General features: G+C 42.9%; 1 protein-coding gene across 2 annotated transcripts in view; it reads right to left on the bottom strand.

Annotated features, from left to right (window-relative positions):
* LOC139536251 (copine-9-like) overlaps positions 1 to 25,970 on the bottom strand; it is a 147,137-nt gene that overhangs the window by 51,368 nt on the left and 69,799 nt on the right. For both annotated transcript variants that reach the window (XM_071336610.1, XM_071336611.1), the window contains exons 7-8: positions 22,687 to 22,763; positions 33 to 96 (exon numbers count right to left, since the gene is read on the bottom strand). In XM_071336610.1, the coding sequence (XP_071192711.1) occupies positions 33 to 96; positions 22,687 to 22,763 (141 nt within the window). The remainder of the gene's footprint in view (positions 1 to 32; positions 97 to 22,686; positions 22,764 to 25,970) is intronic.

The following is a 25,970-nucleotide window of genomic DNA, read 5'->3' on the forward strand; positions in this document are numbered from 1 at the left end:
GAGATAAACTAAACAACGTGTGTTTTACTGACCCTGCAGTTACTCAGTTCCTCAGCGGTGAATATGATGTTCCCACACTTCTTCCCTGGGATCCCACTGGAGAGAGAGACAGTTCAGGGAGAGGAAAGAAAGAAATACAAAACAATTATAAGTATTGGTTTCGGGTCCTGTGTGGGTGATTTGTGTACATAACTAGCTATTGTAATGCATGTGGAATGGATCTATTAGTGTGCCACTCTGTACGCAAGCATGTGTACATGGTATGGAAGGTCGAGACCTTGAGTGAAATAGATATGGAAACACACCATAGCTCACCTCATGTTAACAGTTGTGGTCTAAATGGTCAATCCTGATACCTTTACTACCGCACCTTCAGACTCCAAATCAACAGGTCAGAAAACAGCCCATCACTCCACATTAGCACACCACATAATACACCCAGTGGAAGAGGCCTGACCTCAGATCAGATTTTGGGATGACTAAATTATCTTTCATATAAACAGACCGGGGCAGTCCAGGGAGATTCTTCTCCTCCTCCACACATGTTCTGCATCCCAAATGGCACCTTATTCCCTATATAGTGCGCTACTTTTTTACCAGAGCCCATACATAGGGAATAGGGTGCAATATGGGACGCAACCATAGAAAATAGATGAGGGGTTACCATTCAATCCAAGCAGACCAAATATTTTTAGGGCCTATCGGAGTTTCTATCAAATGATGTATGAGGTGATCAGGGTAATTATAATGACATTAGATTGAAAAATGGAGGCTGGACGGGCTGGTGTTAAGAGGGGAATCCCTATTTAACAAGGGGGCAGCTTTTACATTTCTGGTACCGCTATTGATCAATTTGTTGTGAGCCATGGTTTGGGAATAGTTTCATTAGACGTTTGTCAACGACAGAGAGAGGATAGAAGCATCAGGTTTCTCTTCACAAGAAGATCATTTATATAGAAAAACAATTCACAATGTTTGACCTTTTAATGGCGCCAGACCAAGGCTCTGCAAGATATCAGTTTGTCTCCGTGGATGGTTTGTTCCTCAAGGTTCTGTTTTAGGACCACTATTGTTTTCACTATATATTTTACCTCTTGGTGATGTCATCCGGAAACACAATGTCAACTTTCACTGCTATGCGGATGGCACACAGCTGTACATTTCGATGAAACATGGTAAAGCCCAAAAATTGCCTACCCTGGAAGCCTGTGTTTCAGACATAAGGAAGTGGATGGTGGCAAATGTTTTACTTTTAAACTCAGAGAGAACAGATGCTAGTTCTAGGTCCCAAGAAACAATGAGATCTGCTGTTGGATATGACAATTAATCTTGAAAGTTGTTCAGTTGTCTCAAATAAAACTGCGAAGGACCTCTGCTTTACTTTGGACCCTGATCTCTCTTTTGACAAATATATCAAGAATATTTCAAGGACAGTTTTTTTCCATTTTCGTAACATTGCAAATATCAGAAACCTTTTGTCGAAAAACGATGCAAGAAAAACTAACTCATACTTTTCTCACTTCTAGATTAGACTATTGCAATGCTCTACTCTCCGGCTACCCGGATAAAGCAGTAAATACACTTCAGTTAGTGCTAAACACAGCTGCTAGAACCTTGACTAGAACCAAACAATTTTATCATATTACTCCATTACTAGCCTCTGGCTTCCTGTAAAGGCTAGGGCTGATTTTAAGGTTTTACTGCTAACCTACAAAGCATTACATGGGCTTGCTCCTACCTATCGCTCTGAGTTGATCCTGCCATACATACCTACACGTATGCTACGGTCACAAGACGCAGGCCTCCTTATTGTCCCTAAAATTTCAAAGCAAACTGAAGGCTCATCTCTTCAGTAGGTCCTATGATTGAGTGTAGTTGGGCCCAGGGGTGCGAAGGTGAACGGCAAGGCACTTGATCGACGAACCGCCCTTGCTGTCTCTGCCTGGCCGGCTCCCCTCTCTCCAATGGGATTCTCTGCCTCTGACAGTATTGCGTGGACTGAGTCACTGGCTTACTAGTGCTCTTCCATGCTGTCCCTAGGAGGTGTGTCACTTGAGTGTGTTGAGTCACTGACGTGATCTTCCTGTCCGGTTCTGCGCCCCCTCTGGCTCGTGCGGTGGAGGAGATCTTCGTGGGCTATACTCAGCCTTGTCTTAGGGTAGTAAGTTGGCTGATATCCCTCGTCGGACGGGGCCACAGTGTCCCCCGACCCCCCCTTCTCAGCCTCCAGTATCTATGCAGCAATAGTCTATGTGCCGGGGGGCTAGGGTCAGTCTGTTATATCTCGTGTAATTCTCGTGTCTTATCTGGTGTCCTGGGTGAATTTAAATATGATCCCTCTAATTCTCTCTCTCTCTCTCTCCCTCCCCTCCCAGAGGACCTGAGCCCTAGGAGCATGTCTCAGGACTACCTGACCTGATGACTCATGGCTGTCCCCAGTCCACCTGGTCGTGCTGCTGCTCCAGTTTCAATAGTTCTGCCTGCGGCTATGGAACCCTGACCTGTTCACCAGACATGTTACCTTGTTCCGGACCTGCTGTTTTCGACTCTCTCTCTCTCTACCGCACCTGCTGTCTCAACCTTTGAATGCTTGGCTATGAAAAGCCAACTGAGATTTACTCCTGAGGTACTGACCTCTGGCACACTCTACAACCACTGTGATTATTATTTGACCCTGCTGGTCATCTATGAACGTTTGAACATCTTGAAGAACAATCTGGCCTTAATGGCCATGTACTCTTATAATCTCCACCCGGCACAGCCACCCCTCATAACCTGGTTCCTCTCTAGGTTTCTTTCTAGGTTCCTGTCTTTCTAGGGAGTTTTTCCTAGCCACCGTGCTTCTACATCTTCATTGCTTGCTGTTTGGGGTTTTAGGCTGGGTTTCTGTATAGCCCTTTGTGACATCTGCTGATGTAAAAAAGGCTTTATAAATATATTTGATTGATTGATTGATATTTATATTGGTATGAATCTGCAACAATTGTTGACACAACATTCAGAATCCGAACAAGTTGACAGACGGTCAAATCCATCATGTAATTGAATGATTTGCTCCATCCACTTGACATTGCATTATACATCCTCTAAGAGATAGGATGATTAACATGCTTGCTGTGAGATCTAAGGGTGTTGTCGTAAACAACCTTGCAACACACACACACCTGTCGGGTTGACAGCCTCTTTACAAGGCTGTCCACAATGCTTACAAAGCCCTTGAAACTTCTCTACCCAGCATTCCAGGTCTTCTGTATTCTCTGCTAAGCCACTGTGACAGCCTGATTACTTCACAAGGGCACACTCAGATTTTGTTGCTGTCAGGAAAGACACCCTAACACCCTTGGTTCTGTTAAACACACACGTACGCACATATAAGTACAAACCCACCCACACACACACACACACACACACACACACACACACACACACACACACACACACAGAAAGTTGCGGCCCTGGTTTCATCTCAGGGATATATTGTGGAACTGCAGCACAGCAGGTAATAGAGATGATCAATATGAGTGAAGTCAATACGTCATGTCTTTTTAGCAAGCCATGTCACCAACCATCTCAGATTGTTCTGAAATCGTTTCTGTAGATAGAAACCGATAAGATTAGCATTTCTGAAACATAATTTTGTTGAGATATAATTTGATTGCACCCAAATTGGCCATTTTGATAGGATTCATATTATCTTCCATAAATACATTACCAAACATCCATTTTGGACTATAATTCTTCCTAACAATGAGTAAGACATGAGGAATCCCCCCAAAAAATATCAGTTCTGTATGTCTGACAAGTAGTATGGAGCTGCAGCTTGGAGTATTGTTTCTTCAACCTTTGTAATATATTCCCTGTGAATCTGGTGATAGATTTCTTCCAACTTTTCTTTGCAACTTTGGGTAGAAAACCAATTGCTTTTGCTCATGATTAAAATAAATTGTGTGATCATTCTCACAATTAAAGTCCTCCATGAAAGCAATTCAGTTTGTCCACGTCGTAGACACTTAATTTGTGTACAGGAAACGGCCCCTCTGTTTGTGGTTTATTCCCTTTAAAAAAAGGTCTGGATTAGTTATACCATTCCTGGCGATTGGCGAACAGGCAAACCATTAGGCTCCAGCAGTTCTAATGGTTTCAATGTTATGGTCTCTAATGGTCTTTATTGGTAAAAGTCCCACCATTTTTTGACTATTCAAGGAGTTGAAGCATTAGGTTGCTAGGAGAAGAACAAACTGAATTGCTTTCATGGAGGACTGGCTTGACCACACAGTTGACCACACGATTTATTTTAATCATGAGGAAAAGCTATTTGTTTTCTACCCAAAGTTGTAAAGAAAATGTTGTGTTCCATTTAGTTAACACAAGAGACCAGCAAAATGGATAAAAGGGTGTGGTGGCAGTAGCAGGAACAGCGGCATCTAGTGGTTAAAACTTGGTACTTTCACACCCATTTATGGTAAAGAATGCAAGGGACTTTAATGGCTTATTTCTCTGAACAGGGGAAGAAAACCATCACCAGATTCCCAGAGAATACATTACAAAAGATGAAGAAACAATATTCCAAGCAGCAGCTCCATACTACTTGTCAGACATACAATAACTGATACTGTATACTGGTTGTTTAAAAAATAAAAATAAAGTATAATTTTATTGGATCATCATGTCTTACTCATTGTTAGGAAGAACTATTCGGATGTTATGTACTATATTTATTGAAGATTATATTAATCCTATTAATTAAAAATTGCCAATTTGGCAGCAATCAATTAGCTTAATTTCTCAGAGATCAAATAATATTTCAACAAAATAATGTTTCAGGAATTCTAATCTCACCTGTTTCTAACTACAGAAACGATTTCCAAACAATCTGAGATGGTGGGTGTCTTGTACTTTTTGAGGTGGAATGACTCAGGAACGTCATAGTGTGTGAAGTGCATTTCTAGTCGCCAGTGTGTGTGTGTGTGTGTGTGTGGAAGTGTGTGTTTCCAGCAGTCTCCACGCACACCGTTGTCCTCCCACACCTTCCACTCCCACACAGGTTCCCCTCTCTCCCTCCCTCCCTCCCTCCCACACACACACACACACACACACACACACACACACACACACACACACACACACACACACACACACACACACACACACACACACACACACACACACACACACACACACACACACACACACACACACACACACACACACACACACACACACACACACACACACACAGCTAAACTTGCTGTGTAGATGAATGTTATGTATTTTATTCATCCTCCACAGCTTTACAGTGGGGTTTCCCCACCCTGTCAGCAGGTACTTAGTTAAAATAGCTGGGCTACAGCACGTTGGTGGGACCCCTGACTGTCACTGTTGTATAATACCAGTTCATTTACACTATTCCCTGTCCTTACATGACATAACTATTGCAACCATTATAATCCAGAACTTGATTGTAGACTAGATCATCTCCAACACAATCAATACAGGCCCATTAACTAATACATGAAACAGATTGTAAGGTTTGATTCTTGTCTGACCATCCATCAATCATCTAAACAGTGGGAGAATACCAAGTTAGAGGCTATACATAACCTTTGCCTCTGGTGCTTCTGTTGAGCCAAAAGGGGTGCCTTACTGTACATGGACAGAATATTGTCCAGAAATGTGTATGAACCATACAGGCATCACTCAAGCCAACGTTTGAGGTCAACAATTAGCAACTAAACTTTTGTAACAAAACAAACCTAATTTCAGAAGTGAGAATCCAAAGATGATATATGTCTTTGTCTGGGTTTTGCTTTTGATTCTCAGTTTATGGTGCCATGTCCCTCAGTCCTCTATGAAAAGACTAGAGCCAGTTGAAGAAGAGAAATCATTCATTACAAATAGGCATCCAATATCTATGACCAATGAATAAACACATTTTGAAATGTTATCAATAGAATATCTCAATTTTAAAGTAGCTAACAGGATTCATCAAAAATAATATACAAAACTAGACTTTGATCTTAAACATACTATACAGTGCCTTCAGAATTATTCACACCCCTTGACTTATTACACATTTTGTTATGTTACAAGATGGGATTAAAATGGATTTAATTGTCATTTTTTTGTCAACGATCTACACAAAATACTCTGTCATGTCAAAGGGAAGATTCTTTTTTTTTTTAAATGATCATAAAAAATGTAACATTATTATATCTTGGTTCCATAAGTATTCAACCATTTGAGTAAATACATGTTTAGAATCACCTTTAGCAGCGATTACAGCTGTGAGTCTTTCTGGGTAAATCTCTAAGAGCTTTGTACACCTGGAATGTACAATATTTGCAAATTATTCTTTAAAAAATTCTTCAGGCTATGTCAAGTTGGAAGTTAATCCTTGCTAGAAAGACATTTTCAACTCTTGCCATAGATTTTAAGTAAAAACTGTAACTAGGCTATTCAGGAACATTCAATGTCATCTTGGTAAGTAAATCCAGTGTATATTTTACCTATTTGGCTGAAAGGTGAATTTGTCTCCCAGTGTCTGTTGGAAAGCAGACTGAACCAGGTTTTCATCTTGGATTTCGCCTGTGCTTAGCTCAATTCTATTTATTTTTATCCTAAAAAACTCCCTAGTCCTTGCCGATGACTAGCATACACATAGTATGATGCAGCCACCACCATGCTTGAAAATATGAAGAGTGCTACTCAGTGATGTGTTGCGTTGGATTTGCCCCAAACATAACGCTTTGTAATCAGGACATGAAGTTGATTTCTTTGCCAGATTTTTTGCACTTTTACTTTAGTGCCTTTTTGCAAACAGGATGCATGTTTTGGAATATTTGTATTCTGTACAGGCTTCATTCTTTTCACTCTGTCATTTAGGTTAGTATTGTGGAGTAACTGCAATGTTGTTGATCCATCCTCAGTTTTCTCCTATCACAGCCATTAAACTCTGTAACTGTTTTAAAGTCACCATTGGCCTCATGGTGAAATCCCTGAGCGGTTTCCTTCCTCTCCGGCAACTGAGTTAGTAAGGACGCCTGTATCTACCAATACTGTAGGTGGCCTTCTTTGCGAGGCATCGGAAAACCTCCCTGGTCTTTGTGGTTGAATCTGTGTTTGAAATTCACTGCTCTACTGAGGGACCTTACAGATAATTGTATGTGTGGGGTACAGAGATGAAGTAGTTATTCAAAAATAATGTTAAACACTATTATTGCACACAGAGTGAGTCCATGCAACTTATTATGTGACATGTTAAGCACATTTTAAGTCCTGAGCTTATTTAGGCTTGGCGTAGCAAAGTGGTTGAATACTTATTGACTCAAGACATTTCAGCTTTTCATTTTTAATTAATTTGTAAACATTTCTAAAAACATAATTCCACTTTGACATTATGGGGTATTATGTGTAGGCCAGTGACACAAAATCTAAATTTGATCAATTTTAAATTCAGGCTGTAGCACAACAAAGTTTGGAAAAAGTCAATAGTTTCTAAAGGCACTGTACATCTCAGGAGAGTAAAACAGTTATTGAAAGCGCTTTCTTTATTGTGTAATGATATTTTTCAACATTTTATTTGCCTTTTGAAAATACAGTGCATGCTCTTCATTCCATCTAAATATCTTAATCTTTTTAAATTAGTTTCCCCAGATAACAGTCATCATTTGGGGCAACGTTGCGGTTTTGTTAGCAAACTTGTCATGGTTTTTCACACCGAGACTGATGTGAACAGGTCTGAATACAACAAGTAAAGCAATTTCATTTTGGTTTGAGTGTGTTTAGTTTGACCTGTAGATTAAAAACCACCTACGCACTAAAGCAATATTATTCAAGTCCGGACACTCAGAAGATCAATGCCAGAAAATTGTGATCTGGCCTGGTTTTCAAAGACACGGCAGGTTACTAGCTACACTAACTGTCTATGATATATACAACATTTGATCTATTCAGGCCAGTCCTCCCTCTTCACATCCCAAGAGTAGCGGGCCTTTCCTGGGTAGTGCCTAGTGACAGGTAGTCTGAGGAAGTGTTGCCACGTCCATGACCCCTCACTCCTGTGGATAAGTTGTTGCCATGGCGACATGTCATTGGTAATAATAGCCAGATCCGGAAAGGACCATCGAGACCAAGCTTCCTTCAGGTTTGTGCTTGGGATATACTGTTTATAGAAAGGCTATAATGTGAGCTCATCACAACTCACATGCATCACCTCACCTCTAGGAGTCTGTGTTACTGTTAAGGTATGGCTAGTCAAGATGAGTGTAGGTCTTGGTTTAGGGTGTATTAAGGTAGGGGATAGACGTTTGAATTATAAGCTGCTATTTGCTTTTATTGCGTAATTAATCACTGTGTGAGTTAGCTGCATGTCTATGTCAAGAACACATTTGTCAAAAACGTCAACTATACATCACTCGAAGGTGTCACAATATAGGTCTCTTTTGACAAAAACTTTGAATAAAATAATGAGGTGCACACTACATAAACATTAATGTCACATGAACATGACTGACAACTGAAGGAGTTTAGTTGTCCTTATATGGATGCTGTAGCCAGTATCTTTTTCAAACTACTGTCGGGCACTATCTTTGTCAACCTGCCGTGTAATGAATCAACAGTTACATACTTCTGCACTGTAGAACTTTCTGTACGATAACCTTCAGTACGTCACCCACAGCACTGAGTAAGAGCGATAAAAGTATTCATTTCTTTGATCTCGATAACTCAGACACGGCTTCCCCAATCACCTGACCTTGTCTAGAAAAGGGCTCCACTCAAAGTAGTCCCGGAACGTTGGAAATCAGACGAAACAACAACAAAAAATCATAATTGGTGGTCTTTTGCAGGGACATAGGTATAACACAGGAGAGGAGCTCTTTGCAATTTTACCTGTGCCACAGGTCTACTCAGCTGCCTACTCTTTCACAACAGAAAGATCGGTCATGGGCATGATGGAAAGAGAAGGCGGGAGCGAAGTGGAGAAATGGAAGGGATGGAGGAGGGAGAGAGGCGATAGCCCCGAAATAGGGTCTCCCATGGGGCCACTGCACAGGGAGGCGAATGTTCATTTTGATTACAAGGAGGGGGGTGCTGGTGGTGTGACAAGCTTGGCCCCTGCTCTACACCCCCGTCCCCTCACCATACCACCCCCAGCCCCTCACCACACCACCCCCAGCCCCTCACCACACCACCCCCGTCCCTCACCACACCACCCCCAGCCCCTCACCACACCACCCCCGTCCCTCACCACACCACCCCCAGCCCCTCACCACACCACCCCCAGCCCCTCACCACACCACCCCCAGCCCCTCACCACACCACCCCCGTCCCTCGCCCGCCCGTCACCCGCTGATGGGAATGACAGGGCGACAGGGCGAGTGACAGCAGGAGCAGCTCATTCAATTACCCGGCCTTCTGATGAAAAACATGTTCACCAGAGAGAGGGAGAGGGACTATGGGGGAGGGGGGGAACAGGGAGAGAGATAGAAAGAGGAGAAAGAGGGAGGAATACAGAGAGGAGAGATAGAACAGGGAAGAGTGAAAGACAGAGGGGAGGGAGATAGAAAGAGGAAGAGTGAGAGACAGAGGGAGAGAGATAGAAAGAAGAAGAGTGAGAGACAGAGGGGGGAGGGAGATAGAAAGAGGAAGAGTGAGACATAGAGGGGAGGGAGAGAGATAGAAAGAGGAAGAGTGAGACAGAGAGGGGAGGGAGAGAGATAGAAAGAGGAAGAGTGAGACAGAGAGGGGAGGGAGATAGAAAGAGGAAGAGGGAGAGAGAGCAGGGAGGGAGATAGAAAGAGGAAGAGGAAGACAGAGAGGGGAGGGAGATAGAAAGAGGAAGAGTGAGACAGAGAGGGGAGGGAGATAGAAAGAGGAAGAGTGAGAGACAGAGAGGGGAGGGAGATAGAAAGAGGAAGAGTGAGAGACAGAGAGGGGAGGGAGATAGAAAGAGGAAGAGGGAGAGAGAGGGGAAGGAGATAGAAAGAGGAAGAGGAAGAGAGAGAGGGGAGGGAGATAGATAGAAAGAGGAAGAGTGAGACAGATAGGGGAGGGAGATAGAAAGAGGAAGAGAGAGAGACAGAGAGGGGAAGGAGATAGAAAGAGTGAGAGACAGAGAGGGGAGGGAGATAGAAAGAGGAAGAGAGGGGAGGGAGATAGAAAGATGAAGAATGACAGACAGAGGGGAGGGAGATAGACAGCGGAAGAGTGAGAGACATAGAGGGGAGGGAGATAGAAAGAGGAAGGGAGAGACAGAGAGGGGAGGGAGATAGAAAGAGGAAGAGTGAGAGACAGAGAGGGGAGGGAGATAGAAAGAGGAAGAGTGAGAGACAGAGAGGGGAGGGAGATAGAAAGAGGAAGAGAGAGAGACAGAGAGGGGAGGGAGATATAAAGAGGAAGAGTGAGAGACAGAGAGGGGAGGGAGATAGAAAGAGGAAGAGACAGAGAGGGGAGGGAGATAGAAAGAGGAAGAGTGAGACAGAGAGGGGAGGGAGATAGAAGGAGGAAGAGTGAGAGACAGAGGGAGAGAGATATAAAAAGGAAGAGTGAGAGACAGAGAGGGGAGGGAGATAGAAAGAGGAAGAGTGAGAGACAGAGAGGGGAGGGAGATAGAAAGAGGAAGAGTGAGACAGAGAGGGGAGGGAGATAGAAAGAGGAAGAGTGAGAGACAGAGAGGGGAGAGAGAGAGGTAGAGTGAGAGACAGAGAGGGGAGGGAGATAGAAAGAGGAAGAGAGAGAGACAGAGAGGGGAGAGAGATAGAAAGAGGAAGAGAGAGAGACAGAGAGGGGAGGGAGATAGAAAGAGGAAGAGAGAGAGACAGAGAGGGGAGGGAGATATAAAGAGGAAGAGAGAGAGAGAGACAGAGAGGGGAGGGAGATAGAAAGAGGAAGAGAGAGACAGAGATGGGAGAGAGATAGAAAGAGGAAGAGTGAGAGACAGAGAGGGGAGGGAGATAGAAAGAGGAAGAGAGAGAGACAGAGAGGGGAGAGAGATAGAAAGAGGAATAGACAGAGAGGGGAGGGAGATAGAAAGAGGAAGAGTGAGAGACAGAGAGGGGAGAGAGATAGAAATAGGAAGAGTGAGAGACAGAGAGGGGAGAGAGATAGAAAGAGGAAGAGTGAGAGACAGAGAGGGGAGGGAGATAGAAAAAGGAAGAGTGAGAGACAGAGAGGGGAGGGAGATAGAAAAAGGAAGAGTGAGAGACAGAGGGAGAGCGATAGAAAAAGGAAGAGTGAGAGAGAGGGGAGAGGGATAGAAAGAGGAAGAGTGAGAGACAGAGAGGGGAGAGAGATAGAAAGAGGAAGAGGGGAGAGAGATAGAAAGAGGAAGAGTGAGAGACAGAGAGGGGAGGGAGATAGAAAAAGGAAGAGTGAGAGACAGAGGGGGAGGGAGATAGAAAAAGGAAGAGTGAGAGACAGAGGGAGAGAGATAGAAAAAGGAAGAGTGAGAGACATGAGAGGGGAGAGATAGAAAAAGGAAGAGTGAGAGACAGAGGGGGAGGGAGATAGAAAAAGGAAGAGTGAGAGACAGAGGGAGAGAGATAGAAAGAGGAAGAGTGAGAGACAGAGAGGGGAGGGAGATAGAAAGGGGAGAAGGGGAAGATCAATTACAGAACAGGCGGGATAGAGAAAAATGGAAGACACGAAAGACAATTACCTAGAAAAGATATTCAATAAAAAGTATTGTCTGTGCCTCCTCTGTGTTTTGTCCCTTAATTCACTCCAATTACTTGAAATAAACATCTCTCCTCTTTTCTCCCCTCTTTCTCTCCCCCAACAGCAATCTGGTAAAGAGCAGCCCACCACTGTGAAACTCTCCCAGATACAATGGGGGCGATTATTATTGGCAACCTTGATAAAGATGAGAAGAGAAGACTTTATAAAATAAATAATACAAATACTGAGCTATATTGTATGCAAAAAATAAAGTGGGAAATTACATTACTTTATACTAACACATTTGCTCAGCGACAGATATTTGCCAAAGCTCCTGCCAATATATAAAGCTACAGTAAAACAGCAGCATATGTCTGCGCTATCTGTGGAACGCTGCACACTGTAATCAAGAGCTTTCCACTTGGCAACATGTCTACTTTGTCTTTCTACTTGGCAACATGTCTACTTTGTCTTGAGGTGGGTGAGAACGAGAGGGAGAAATGCGATAAACGAGGCAAGTCACTTAGCATAAAAGCCTCAAAACTCCAACAGCATTTTCATTTTTTCAGTTTAGTCTTTTCCGTCTGACCTCCTTTTTCTAGTCCCTCCTGGCTCTCTTTTCCTTTCCTCTGTTTCTCTGATTATACCTCACTCACCTTGTCTTTGAGACAGGCCCCCACTTGGGATGTGCTCTTGTCAGAATATACACTCAAAGCCCTCATTCCACCGGAACGACTGAAATAAAAGACTCCCCTCATTTCTTATCTTCCCCCCCCTGAGCCCTAGGAATCGCCTGCTAGCATCCCACCACCCACATAGCGGTTAGAGCGCTGGGCCAGTAATTGAAAGGTCGCTGGTTCGAAATACCCAAGCCGGCAAGATGAAAAATCAGTCGATGTGCCCTTGAGCAAGGCGCTTAACCCTACTTTGCTCCAAGGGCGCCGTACTACTGTGGCTGACCCTGTAAAACAACACCTTTCACTGCACCTACTGTATTTGGTGTATGTGACAATAAAACGTCTTTATATGTCTTTTTTTTTAGCAACACAAACACAGACGTGTAAAAAGCCATAGTGAATCTTTGGGTCAAGGGAAGAGAAGTCGTTTTCCATAATGACAAAACAACACTCAAATGACATCAGAATCACCATAAAGTGGTTAAACTATGTTATGATGTCAATTTGACATCATTTCAAACATTTTTTATCTCCTGGGTAAAATGTTCCATTCTTAGCTTATGCATGCTCTATTAAATTCAAGTCTGTCTAAATTCAAAATATTCAGTGTGTCTCTGTCTTTCCCTTGAATCCAACACAAACAGCGACGTGCTGCTCTAAAGCATCCTAGCAGGTATACAGTGGTGCGCACTACAGCTTGTATCGTTGCCAGTAACATTTGAAGCACTACTTTTGCACCCATTTGCATGATAAGCCACTTGTAGATGGAGTATTTGGAGCTGTAACTTACATCATCTACCTCAGCTGCATTATCCACCTTACAGACATTTTCATGGCATTATCATATCTAAAAAGCCATAGTGAATCTTTGAGTCAGGGGAAGAGAAGCACCATACATTGTCTGTCTTGGGAAGACAACAGCAACAACACCAAATAGAGCAGGGGTACTCAAGTAACTATTTGAAAAAGTCCGGTCACACAAATTTCCTATGTGGAAAAGGTCTTAATGGATATTGTCATTTATCGGCGTAGTCACAAACCCCACCTCTCAACCCATGTGACCCCAAGCTGTTCAACCTGTTCACATTCCTCTTGTAGGCCGAGAGAACATTTTGCTGTTTAAAACTAATTTCCTGCAATTCTAGCCATTTTGCCATGGGCGAAGAGAAAATGTTTAAGTTTTAATATCTTTTTTAATATTTAATATTATGTGTTTAGATCAAACCAAGGGTCATAACCTGACTGAGTTCCTAAATTATTTGTATTTGTTTTGTTGGGACCAACTATTGACCCCGTTCTGGGTCCGGACCGTGGTCCACCTGTTGAGTATGGCTGACAGAGAGTCTAGACAAAGTATCTCCACCCTGCCGTCTTAGTCCCAGCCAGTCAGACAGTTAATAAATTATGCTGATATCCTGAGGGTGGATATGGGGCTATAAATAGCTTATAGCCGATAAAATGCTCACAAAACTAACCCCAGGACCTCTCGTCACTGATGCCAGTACACGGGGAGCGTGCCTGGCAGAATTGGTTCGTTACCACGTTTCTCAGCATCTCCTCTTGGTATGAGGGTGACAAGGAGACTGTGGGTGGCATGCTAAAGGCGTTTCAAGCTAATTATCTATTTGGACAAAGATCAAACACCCAACAGTGGAAATTGTGTTCAATGTTTATGCAGAGCCCGGGCCTCTGAAATGCTACAAAGTCTCCTTGCAGGGGGCACGAGAGGAAATAAAAGTGGAAAAAAGATAGAATTGAAAAAATATAAAAGGTGGTTGAAGGGTTTTGTGTCCTGAGATTGTTGCTTGAGGGATTTAGTGTACTAAGATTGTTGCTTGAGGGATTTAGTGTCCTGAGATTGTTGCTTTAAGGGTTTAGACATCATTAAAATATATATTTGCTTCCTGGTTACATTTTCCTTTCTTAACATGTTAGCATGTTCTACTAAATTCTAAATATTCAGTGTCTGTTTTTCCCTTGAATCCAATGGGCATTCTTTCAGCTGCATCATCTTCAACAAATGTAATCTAGAACACTGTCTGGTTTCTTCTTCCGAGAGAGACAACAACAAATGTAATCTAGAACACTGCCTGGTTTCTTCTTCCGAGAGAGACAACAACAAATGTAATCTAGAACACTGCCTGGTTTCTTCTTCCGAGAGAGACAACAACAAATGTAATCTAGAACACTGCCTGGTTTCTTCTTCCGAGAGAGACAACAACAAATGTAATCTAGAACACTGCCTGGTTTCTTCTTCCGAGAGAGACAACAACAAATGTAATCTAGAACACTGCCTGGTTTCTTCTTCCGAGAGAGACAACAACAAATGTAATCTAGAACACTGCCTGGTTTCTTCTTCCGAGAGAGACAACAACAAATGTAATCTAGAACACTGCCTGGTTTCTTCTTCCGAGAGAGACAACAACAAATGTAATCTAGAACACTGCCTGGTTTCTTCTTCCGAGAGAGACAACAACAAATTCATCGATGTACTAGTGGTTACTGTGTCTGTTGTGGCCTGGTATGAGTGGCAGCCTTGAGAGTTGGATTGAAAGAGGTAATATTAAACCAGTGAACAAATATTTTTAGATATGGAGATACGCCTGAGAGAATGAGATTGAGGGCGGGAAGTGGGAGGACATAGAAGCAGCCCAATGTTTTTCATCTGAATCCTAATCTTATCAGGGCAAGAGGTGCTCGAGGAGCGGAACGTAATTACAGGGTAATTTTAGAGCGGTGTGTGTGCTGCAAACTTACAGGGATGAAGGAAGGGTTGGGGGGACAAGGACAGAGTAACATCCATCGAGTGTACCTGACAAATGAGAAATATGCCAATTATCACTGTATAATATTACATATTTGAGATCTTTTACGCCACGTCGTTATACCAAGTGCTTATAAGCGATGTTAATTTCATCTGTGTTTTTGTTTAGGTGAAGGGCAGACAACTGAGAGACACGCAGTTTAATATTCAATCCAGAAATCTTTAAGTGAAGTTGTTACAAGCGCGGTTAACTTGACCAGTGTTTTCGTCTAAGGAAGCTGGGGGGGGCAGACACTTGGGACGCGATGGACCGTGTGGAAGGAATGAATATGGTTGGCAAATTAATCGCTGTCACGTTCCTCTTAATTTAACTAGCTGCCCACAGCTCATAAATCTCAATAAACAATGTTGGTAGGTTGTTCTTCTTTTAAATTGGCATTTGCTACGATTTAATTTATTTGGGGAACGTGAAACAATCCTCTTGGCCATGGGATATTTCATTATATGGAGAATAACAAATAGTGGGAAGGGAGGCACGGTGCCATCCTGACCTGTGCATAGACTCCCATTAAAATAAATAAATGGGAAAATAAGTGTGTGTGTGTAAGTGAGACAGAGAGAGAGCGAGACAGAGAGAGAGCGAGACAGAGAGAGAGAGAGCGAGACAGAGAGAGAGAGAGCGAGACAGAGAGAGAGAGAGCGAGACAGAGAGAGAGCGAGACAGAGAGAGAGCGAGACAGAGAGAGAGCGAGACAGAGAGAGAGCGAGACAGAGAGAGAGTGAGACAAGAGATGGAAGGGTTTGGTCTATTATTTGGTCTTGTAAAATGTCATTAAGTACTGTTATGGTATAAATATGTAATAATTGTGACAAACAATACCTACCACCTCCCATATCTCTAAACTGCCAACGAACAGAATAGTAGTACAGTTTCCCTGCTATCTCAGCAGATGTATAGAAGGTTTGCATTTCAAGGTTTAAAAGACAGTTCATATTCCTACTAAAAGCATACTTAACTAAATGGAGGAAGACATGAGAGGAAAGAAAACTGGATAGAATTTTTCAAGGGAGAGAAAGGCATCAAGCAGATGAGGACCGCCACAGGAAAGGAAGACTCAGTTACCTCTGCTGCAGAGGATACGTTCATTAGCGTTACCAGCCTCACAAATTGCATCCCAAATAAATGCTTCACAGAGTTCCAGTAACAGACACATCTCACCATCAACTGTTAAGAGGAGACTGTTAGTCAGGCCTTTATGGTCAAATTGCTGCAAAGAAACCACTACTAAAGGACACCAATAATAAGAAGAGACTTGCTTGGGCCGAGAAACATGAGCAATGGACATTAGACCGGTGGAAATCTGTCCTTTGGGCAGATGAGTCCAAATGTGAGATTTTTGGTTCCAACCGCCATGTCTTTGTGAGACACAGAGAAGGTGAACGGATGATCTCTGCATGTGTGGTTCCCACCGTGAAGCATGGAGGAGGTGTGATGGTGCTTTGCTGGTGACAAATTCTGTGATTTATTTAGAATTCAAGGCACACTTAGCCAGCATGGCTACCACAGCATTCTGCAGCGATACGCCATCCCACCTGGTTTGCACTTAGTGGGACTATCATTTGTTTTTCAACAGGACAATGACCCAAAACACACCTTCAGGCTCTGTAAGGGCTATTTGACCAAGAAGGAGAGTGATTGAGTGCTGCTTCAGATGACCTGGCACCCACAATTACCCAATCTCAACCCAATTTAGATGGTTAGGGATGAGTTTGACTGCAGAGTGAAGGAAAAGCAGCCAATAAGTGCTCAACATAAGTGGGAACTCCTTCAAGACTGTTGGAAAATCATTCCATGTGAAGCTGGTTGAGAAAATGCCAAGAGTGTTCAAAGCTGTCATCAAGGCAAAGGGTGGTTACTTTGAAGAATATAAAATATAAAATATATTTTGATTTGTTTAACACTTTTTGGGTTACTACATGATTCCATATGTGTTCTTTCATAGTTTTGATGTCTTCACTATTATTCTACAATGTAGAAAATAGAAAAACCCTTGAATGAGTAGGTGTGTCCAAACTTTTGACTGGTACTGTATTATTTGAAATCTTTGAAAATATTTGAGTAGTTCTTGATTGAGCTTGACAGGCACAATGCAACCATTGGAATAGTCAGAAAACGTGTTAACCCTGCCTCTGGCTCCACGAGCAGACTTGTGCTGATGCTGAAAGATCTTTGAAAGATATCAGGTACTATTTGAACCCAGGTCTGCCTGCCACACACAGCAAACAGCCCACAGGTTTTAAAGCAGCACCAGCTACAACTCATGTACTTCACCACCCAAAGTCTCCCACACAGGAACAAAAGTCTCCTCTCCATGGCAACCCACCAGCGCAGTGTATGCACCGTTCCAGCAGAAATACACTGGGGGGAAAAACAGACCTGGGTTCAAATACAATTTGAAATCATTTTCAAATACTTTAGCTGGGCTTGATTGAGTGTGAGCCACACCCACCTGGCACTCCAGGCAGGCTAAAGCAAGCACTCAAAGTATTTGAGAAATTTCAAATAGTATTTGAACCCAGGTCTGGAGATAAATACAAACTCAGAGTATCAGCATATAGCCTACAGACAGACGTTGCAGAGACGCTGCCTGTCAGATCAAAACCCCCCAACCTGCCGCAATGCCAAAAAACTCACCCGATAATTCAAAGGCTCACATTTCATGCTTTGAAATTTCATTTTTTTGGTATTTAGATTAGAATCAAGACTCACACAAACTGAAATTAGTTTATCAGAATCCCGTCGAAACAAAGAGTTGATGTTGAACGTGGGGAGGGAGGGCCATCATAAGCCATAGACTTACAATAAGGGGCCATGGAGCGAGCGAGCAGAGAGAGAGAGACCAAACGTGGGGTCTGTTAACTGGTGGGTTGGTGAGTATTGGATTGATCAAAGCTCTGAGGCCATGCCAGTTTTCTGTACTGTACTGAGTGGAACGAAAGCTGGGTGGGAGTCCACAGAGGGACATTGAGCGTCGCTCTGCATATGGCTTTTAAATATTTCATCAGATGGACTGCCAATAGAAGAGATGTACATCTGAGGCAAGGCCCTTTATTGCTAATTAAGCACAGAGTTAATAAAGAGTGTGTGTGTGTGTGTGTGTGTGTGTGTGTGTGTGTGTGTGTGTGTGTGTGTGTGTGTGTGTGTGTGTGTGTGTGTGTGTGTGTGTGTGTGTGTGTGTGTGTGTGTGTGTGTGTGTGTGTGTGTGTGTGTGTGTGCGTGCGTGCGTGCGTGCGTGCGAGAGAGTGGGTGTTTGGGATATTTCTTCAAATTAACTTTAAATTAAGTTCAGATGCCATTGTGAAGGTTTTGATAGTGGACTTTGGGCACGTGGGGGAGCTGGCAAGGCACTGGCATAAGCTTGTGTTTGACGGTCGTGGTTTTATGGAGCGTGCAGCCTTGTCTTTTGTTGTCAGTTAATAGAATTCCCCAATGTTTTCCCAGATTCCCAATGGGAAGTAAATTACTGTACAGCGGAGGGGCTTGAAAACTCCCTCTTCCCTGAGTCTTTAAATCAAATCTGGGAGAGGAGGAGGCAACTTCAGACGGACTCCAGTGTACAGAGCAACTACAAATACAACCTTGATGCCTTCTTATAATATTCAAACCTATTTAACTGTCTAATGTGGAAGGCAGATTGGGAAAATGTAGCAAGAGGTAAGCCTTTCTTCTATAGGGTGTCATTAAAAACCAGAATGGGTGGAAATAGATTAAGGATGGGAAAAAAATTATTCAATTTCCAGCCATCTGCTTTTATGTAGGTCAGAGGCAGCTATCTGCTAAATAATGAAAATGGACACCGGAAGATGGTTTGCTTGTGTGTGTGTGTGTGTGTGTGTGCGTGCGTGCGTGCGTGCGTGTGTGTGTGCGTGCGTGTTTACTATCCTTGTGAGGATGTGAAACAAGGAAAATTCGGACAAGTGGGGGCATTTCGCCAGTCCTCACAAGGAAAAAAGCTATTTTAGGCTTTGGGGTAAGGTTTAGGGTTAGGAGCTAAGGTTAAGGTTAAGGTTAGGCTTAGGTTAAGGGTTTGGGAAAATAGGATTTTGAATGGGAATTAATTGTTTGGTCCTCACAAGGACAGAAAAACAAACGTGTGTGTGTGTGTGTGTGTGTGTGTGTGTGTGTGTGTGTGTGTGTGTGTGTGTGTGTGTGTGTGTGTGTGTGTGTGTGTGTGTGTGTGTGTGTGTGTGTGTGTGTGTGTGTGTGTGTGTGTGTGTGTGTGTACAAGGCAGAGTAGGGAGGTGTAGCGAGAGGGAAGCCTCTCTTTAATAGGGTGTCATGTCATTAAAAACCAGAATGAGTTGAAATAAATTAAATTGATTCCATTTCCAGCCGTCTGCTTTTATGTAGGTCAGAGGCCTGTTAAATAATTTAAATAGACACTGGAAGATGGTGTGTGTGTGTGTTTACTATCCTTGTGGAGACCAGAAGTCCTCACAAGGATAGTAAAACAAGGACAATTCTGACAAGTGGGGACATTTCGCCAGTCCCCACAAGGAAAAAGGCTATTTTAGTTATAGGGGTTAGGTTAATGGTTATGGTTGGAATGAGGGTTAGAATTAGGATTAGGGTGTCAGGTTTTGGCCAGGACTGTTTGGTTTTGTTCACTAGATGTCCCCCTTGCACCTTTTTTGTACCTTTTGTTTTTCTTGCCCTAATTATTGTTTGCACCTGTAAGTCATTCCCTTGTTAGTATTTAAACCCTGTGTGTTCCTTAGTTCCTTGCTCAGTGTTTGTATGTTAGCACCCAGCCCCAGCCTTTGTGAACATTTTTCTCTTGTTGGATTTTCCAGAGGTTCTCTGGTTTTGTTCTCGTGTATTTTTGGATTGGTCTTTTGAGGTTTGTTTTTTCCCTTGCTGTTTTTACCACTTTGTGGATTTTCTTTTGTATTTTGGAAGATATCTATTTTTTATTAAACCACCATCTCTAGTACTGCTGTGTCTGCCTCATCTTCTGGGTTCTGCCAATTATTAGTGACTGTTTCTCGCACCGGGTCCTGACATAGGGGTTAGTGGTTAGGTTTAGTAGCTAAGGTTAGGGGTTTAAGGTTAGGGAAAATAGGATTACAGGCTACAGCTATAAACAACATGTTTCAAATGTTCTGCTTGCGGCTATAGAACCCTGACCTGTTCACCGGACGTGCTACCTTGTCCCAGACCTGCAGGTGCGGTAGAGATACTCTGAATGATCGGATTTGAAAAGCCAACTGACATTTACTCCTGAGGTGGTGATCAGTTGCACCCTCTATAACCACTGTGATTATTATTATCTGACGCTGCTGGTCATCTAAGAACATTTGAACATCTTGGCCATATTCTGTTATAATCTCCACCCGGCACAGCCAGAAGAGGACTGGCCACCCCTCATAGCCTGGTTCCTCTCTAGTTTTCTTCCTAGGTTTTGGCCTTTCTAGGTAGTTTTTCCTAGCCACCGTGCTTCTACACCTGCATTGCTTGCTGTTTGGGGTTTTAGGCTGGGTTTCTGTACAGCACTTTGAGATATCAGCTGATGTAAGGGCTTTAAAAATAAATTTGATTGATTGATACTCCAAGAGACTTGCAGCTGTAATTGCTGCAAAAGGTGGCTCTACAAAGTATTGACTTTGGGGGGGGGTGAATAGTTATGCACGCTCAAGTTTTCATTTTTTTGGTCTTATTTCTTGTGCTTGTTTCACAATAAAAAATATTTTGCATCTTCAAAGTGGTAGGCATGTTGTGTAAATCAAATGATACAAACCCCCACAAAATCCATTTGAATTCCAGTTTGTAAGGCAACAAAATAGTAAAAATGCCAAGGGGGGTGAATACTTTCGCAAACCACTGTATATGGCAGTGGTGGTGTGCTCCCCTATAGTCCCCAGCCTTTGAATGCCACTGGGCTCTTTTTGTCCCTTTACCTGAGATCTGAAAGCAGAGCATCTCTGATGTCATTTTAGAGAACAGAATATAGAAGATGAAACAGTTCATCCCCATTGAAATTTTGGTGATAGAAACAGATGGAGAAATTATGCTCTCTCAGTTGCCATAGAAACATGTCCATCAAGTCACACAACACACAATACGCAACACACAACACTCACACAAAGCACTCTTTCAGTCAGCACCATGCAGTCAAAAGGGTATTTACATTTACGTAGTTTAGCAGAAGTTCTAATCCAGAGCGACATCAACAGATTTTTCACATGGTTGGTTCAAAGCAGCGACCTCTCGGTTACTGGCCCAACGCTCTTAACCGCTAGGCTACCTGCCTATTTACTATTTCCCGCTAAACATGGTGACATACAGAACTGTAATCAAAGAGCAGAGAAGCCTTATTGACAAGTATCCTGCATTGGGAAATTCCCCACCAAGCTCACATGAAGATAAATGACATGGCCAAGATAGAAGAGCCAAGTGGGACAGACAGTGATAGGATAGGAATATGATTTATCTAGGTCTGATAATGAACTACATGGTTCACAACACTGTTAGGAGAGTTTCCCTTCTCTCAGAGTGTGTGCTTTATGGCATTGTTGTGTTGTCTGTTACTCACACCAACCAAGAGAGAGAGAGAGACAGAGAGAGAGAGACAGAGAGAGAGAGACAGAGAGAGAGAGACAGAGAGAGAGAGACAGAGAGAGAGAGCGAAAGAGAGAGAGAGGAAGAGAGAGAGAGAGAGAGAGAGACAGAGAGAGAGAGACAGAGAGAGAGAGAGAGAGAGAGAGAGAGAGAGAGAGAGAGACAGAGAGAGAGAGACAGAGAGAGAGAGACAGAGAGAGAGAGCGAAAGAGAGAGAGAGGAAGAGAGAGAACGAAAGAGAGAGCAAAAGAGAGTGAGCGAAAGAGAGAGAGAAAGAGAGAGAGAGAGAGAGAGGAAGAGAGAAAGAGAGAAAGAGAGAAAGAGAGAGAGCGAAAGTGAAAGCGGGAGAGAGAGCGCGCAAGAGAGAGAGAGAGAGGGAGGGACAAAGTTCTCAGTGTGTTGGTTATCAACTTTAATTGAAAAGGGCCCAATTCCATGCTGAGTCATCCACAGGGCCAGTGTCGTGTCACTGACCTGGGTTCAAATACCATTGTAAATCATTTGAAATACTCCCGCTATGCCTGTTGCAAGGAACCAATAAAAAAGTGCCAAAGTGCAAACCCATCCCAACTGACACTCCCGACAGTCTTAAGAAAGCGCTCAAAGCATTTGAAAGATTTAAATTAGTATTTGAACCCAGGTCTGGTTGTTCGGCTTTCACAAGGGATGCCTAACTATGTCTATAGCATGTGTTACTGCCTCACGCTCTCGTAGAATACAATCCTTCTCAGTCCAAGTTTGACGCTAGATTAATCTCTAGTTACATGCCTGCCGTACAGTGGGAGCCTCTGGGCTTAGACACACCAATAATTGTGTTCTTGTTTTTCCCAGTCTAAGAGGCAATGAGAACATTGTGAGATTGTGGAGGCCTGTCAAATGCAGAGGCGTACAGTGACAGATCGTGTTGTGATGCATGCTTGTACACAGCAGATACACAGTAGATACTTGATAGAAGTCATTGGTAGACTCACGACAGGGTTCTCTCCAGCCGACTGCCTGTGGACCCAATGATCTCCCCCAGAGTGCAGAACATCTGGCCCAGGAAGTCCTGTAACGGGAGGAGAACAACTAGCTCATATTACCCATTAAGTACCAGTTTTTAACACCTAGCTCATATTACCCATGGAGTACCAGATTTAAAACGTAGCTCATATTATCCATGGAGTACCCGATTTAAAGCGTAGCTCATATTATCCATGGAGTACCCGATTTAAAACGTAGCTCATATTACCCATGGAGTACCAGATTTAAAACGTAGCTCATATTACCCATGGAGTACCAGATTTAAAACGTAGCTCATATTACCCATGGAGTACCAGATTTAAAACGTAGCTCATTGTCACGATCGTCATAATGTGGAAGTGAGGAGGATCAAGGCGCAGCGTGAAGTGAATACATACTTCTATTTATTAAAGAAGAAACGAAGAACACTTGACAAACTTACAAAACAACAAACGAACGTGACGCTATATATATAAACAGTGCAGACACAAGCAACTAACATATAGACAATAACCCACAATACAAAACAGGCTACCTAAATATGGTTCCCAATCAGAGACAACGCAAAACACCTGTCTCTGATTGAGAACCATATCAGGCCAAACACATAGAAATAGACAAACCAGAAATACAACATAGAATGCCCACTCAGATCACACCCTGACCAAACAAAACATAAAACATACAAAGCAAACTATGGCCAGGGTGTGACACTCATATTACCCATGGAGCACCAGATTTAACACCTAGCTCATATTACCCATGGAGCACCAGATTTAACACCTAGCTCATATTACCCATGGAGTACCAGATTTAACACCTAGCTCATATTACCCATGGAGCACCAGATTTAACACCTAGCTCATATTACCCATGGAGTACCCGATTTAAAACGTAGCTCATATTACCCATGGAGTACCAGATTTAAAACGTAGCTCATATTATCCATGGAGTACCCGATTTAAAACGTAGCTCATATTACCCATGGAGTACCAGATTTAAAACGTAGCTCATATTATCCATGGAGTACCCGATTTAAAACGTAGCTCATATTACCCATGGAGTACCAGATTTAAAACGTAGCTCATATTATCCATGGAGTACCCGATTTAAAACGTAGCTCATATTACCCATGGAGTACCAGATTTAAAACGTAGCTCATATTATCCATGGAGTACCCGATTTAAAACGTAGCTCATATTACCCATGGAGTACCAGATTTAACACCTAGCTCATATTACCCATGGAGTACCAGATTTAACACCTAGCTCATATTACCCATGGAGTATCTGTAAGGATGTGAACTGGCGGCAGAGAAGTCAGACGCAGGAGAGAAATAACTGTGTCTCCAACGGCGCAGTTTATTTACAAAAACCCACCGGAAACATAATAATAAAAATCAATGGGTAACATAACCCGACGCACACCAGTACAGACGTACACAATACTTACAATAAACAATCACCCACAAGGACATGAGGGGGAACAGAGGGTTAAATACACACCAGTACAGACGTACACACACACTACAATAAACAATCACCCACAAGGACATGAGGGGGAACAGAGGGTTAAATACACACCAGTACAGACGTACACATACACTTACAATAAACAATCACCCACAAGGACATGAGGGGGAACAGAGGGTTAAATACACACCAGTACAGACGTACACACACACTACAATAAACAATCACCCACAAGGACATGAGGGGGAACAGAGGGTTAAATACACACCAGTACAGACGTACACACACACTACAATAAACAATCACCCACAAGGACATGAGGGGGAACAGAGGGTTAAATACACACCAGTACAGACGTACACACACACTACAATAAACAATCACCCACAAGGACATGAGGGGGAACAGAGGGTTAAATACACACCAGTACAGACGTACACACACACTTACAATAAACAATCACCGACAAGCACATGAGGGGAAACAGAGGGTTAAATACACACCAGTACAGACGTACACACACACTACAATAAACAATCACCCACAAGGACATGAGGGGGAACAGAGGGTTAAATACACACCAGTACAGACGGACACACACACTACAATAAACAATCACCCACAAGGACATGAGGGGGAACAGAGGGTTAAATACACACCAGTACAGACGTACACACACACTTACAATAAACAATCACCGACAAGCACATGAGGGGAAACAGAGGGTTAAATACACACCAGTACAGACGTACACACACACTACAATAAACAATCACCCACAAGGACATGAGGGGAAACAGAGGGTTAAATACACACCAGTACAGACGTACACACACACTACAATAAACAATCACCGACAAGCACATGAGGGGAAACAGAGGGTTAAATACACACCAGTACAGACGTACACACACACTACAATAAACAATCACCGACAAGCACATGAGGGGAAACAGAGGGTTAAATACACACCAGTACAGACGTACACACACACTACAATAAACAATCACCCACAAGGACATGAGGGGGAACAGAGGGTTAAATACACACCAGTACAGACGTACACACACACTACAATAAACAATCACCCACAAGGACATGAGGGGAAACAGAGGGTTAAATACACACCAGTACAGACGTACACATACACTACAATAAACAATCACCGACAAGGACAAGAGGGGAAACAGAGGGTTAAATACACACCAGTACAGACGTACACACACACTACAATAAACAATCACCGACAAGGACAGGAGGGGAAACAGAGGGTTAAATACACACCAGTACAGACGTACACACACACTACAATAAACAATCACCGACAAGGACATGAGGGGAAACAGAGGGTTAAATACACACCAGTACAGACGTACACACACAGTTACAATAAACAATCACCGACAAGGACATGAGGGGAAACAGAGGGTTAAATACACACCAGTACAGACGTACACACACAGTTACAATAAACAATCACCGACAAGGACATGAGGGGAAACAGAGGGTTAAATACACACCAGTACAGACGTACACACACAGTTACAATAAACAATCACCGACAAGGACATGAGGGGGAACAGAGGGTTAAATACACACCAGTACAGACGTACACATACACTTACAATAAACAATCACCGACAAGGACATGAGGGGAAACAGAGGGTTAAATACACACCAGTACAGACGTACACACACACTACAATAAACAATCACCGACAAGGACATGAGGGGAAACAGAGGGTTAAATACACACCAGTACAGACGTACACACACAGTTA

The sequence above is a fragment of the Salvelinus alpinus genome, chromosome 12, assembly GCF_045679555.1.
Source record: "Salvelinus alpinus chromosome 12, SLU_Salpinus.1, whole genome shotgun sequence".
NCBI lineage: Eukaryota > Metazoa > Chordata > Actinopteri > Salmoniformes > Salmonidae > Salvelinus > Salvelinus alpinus.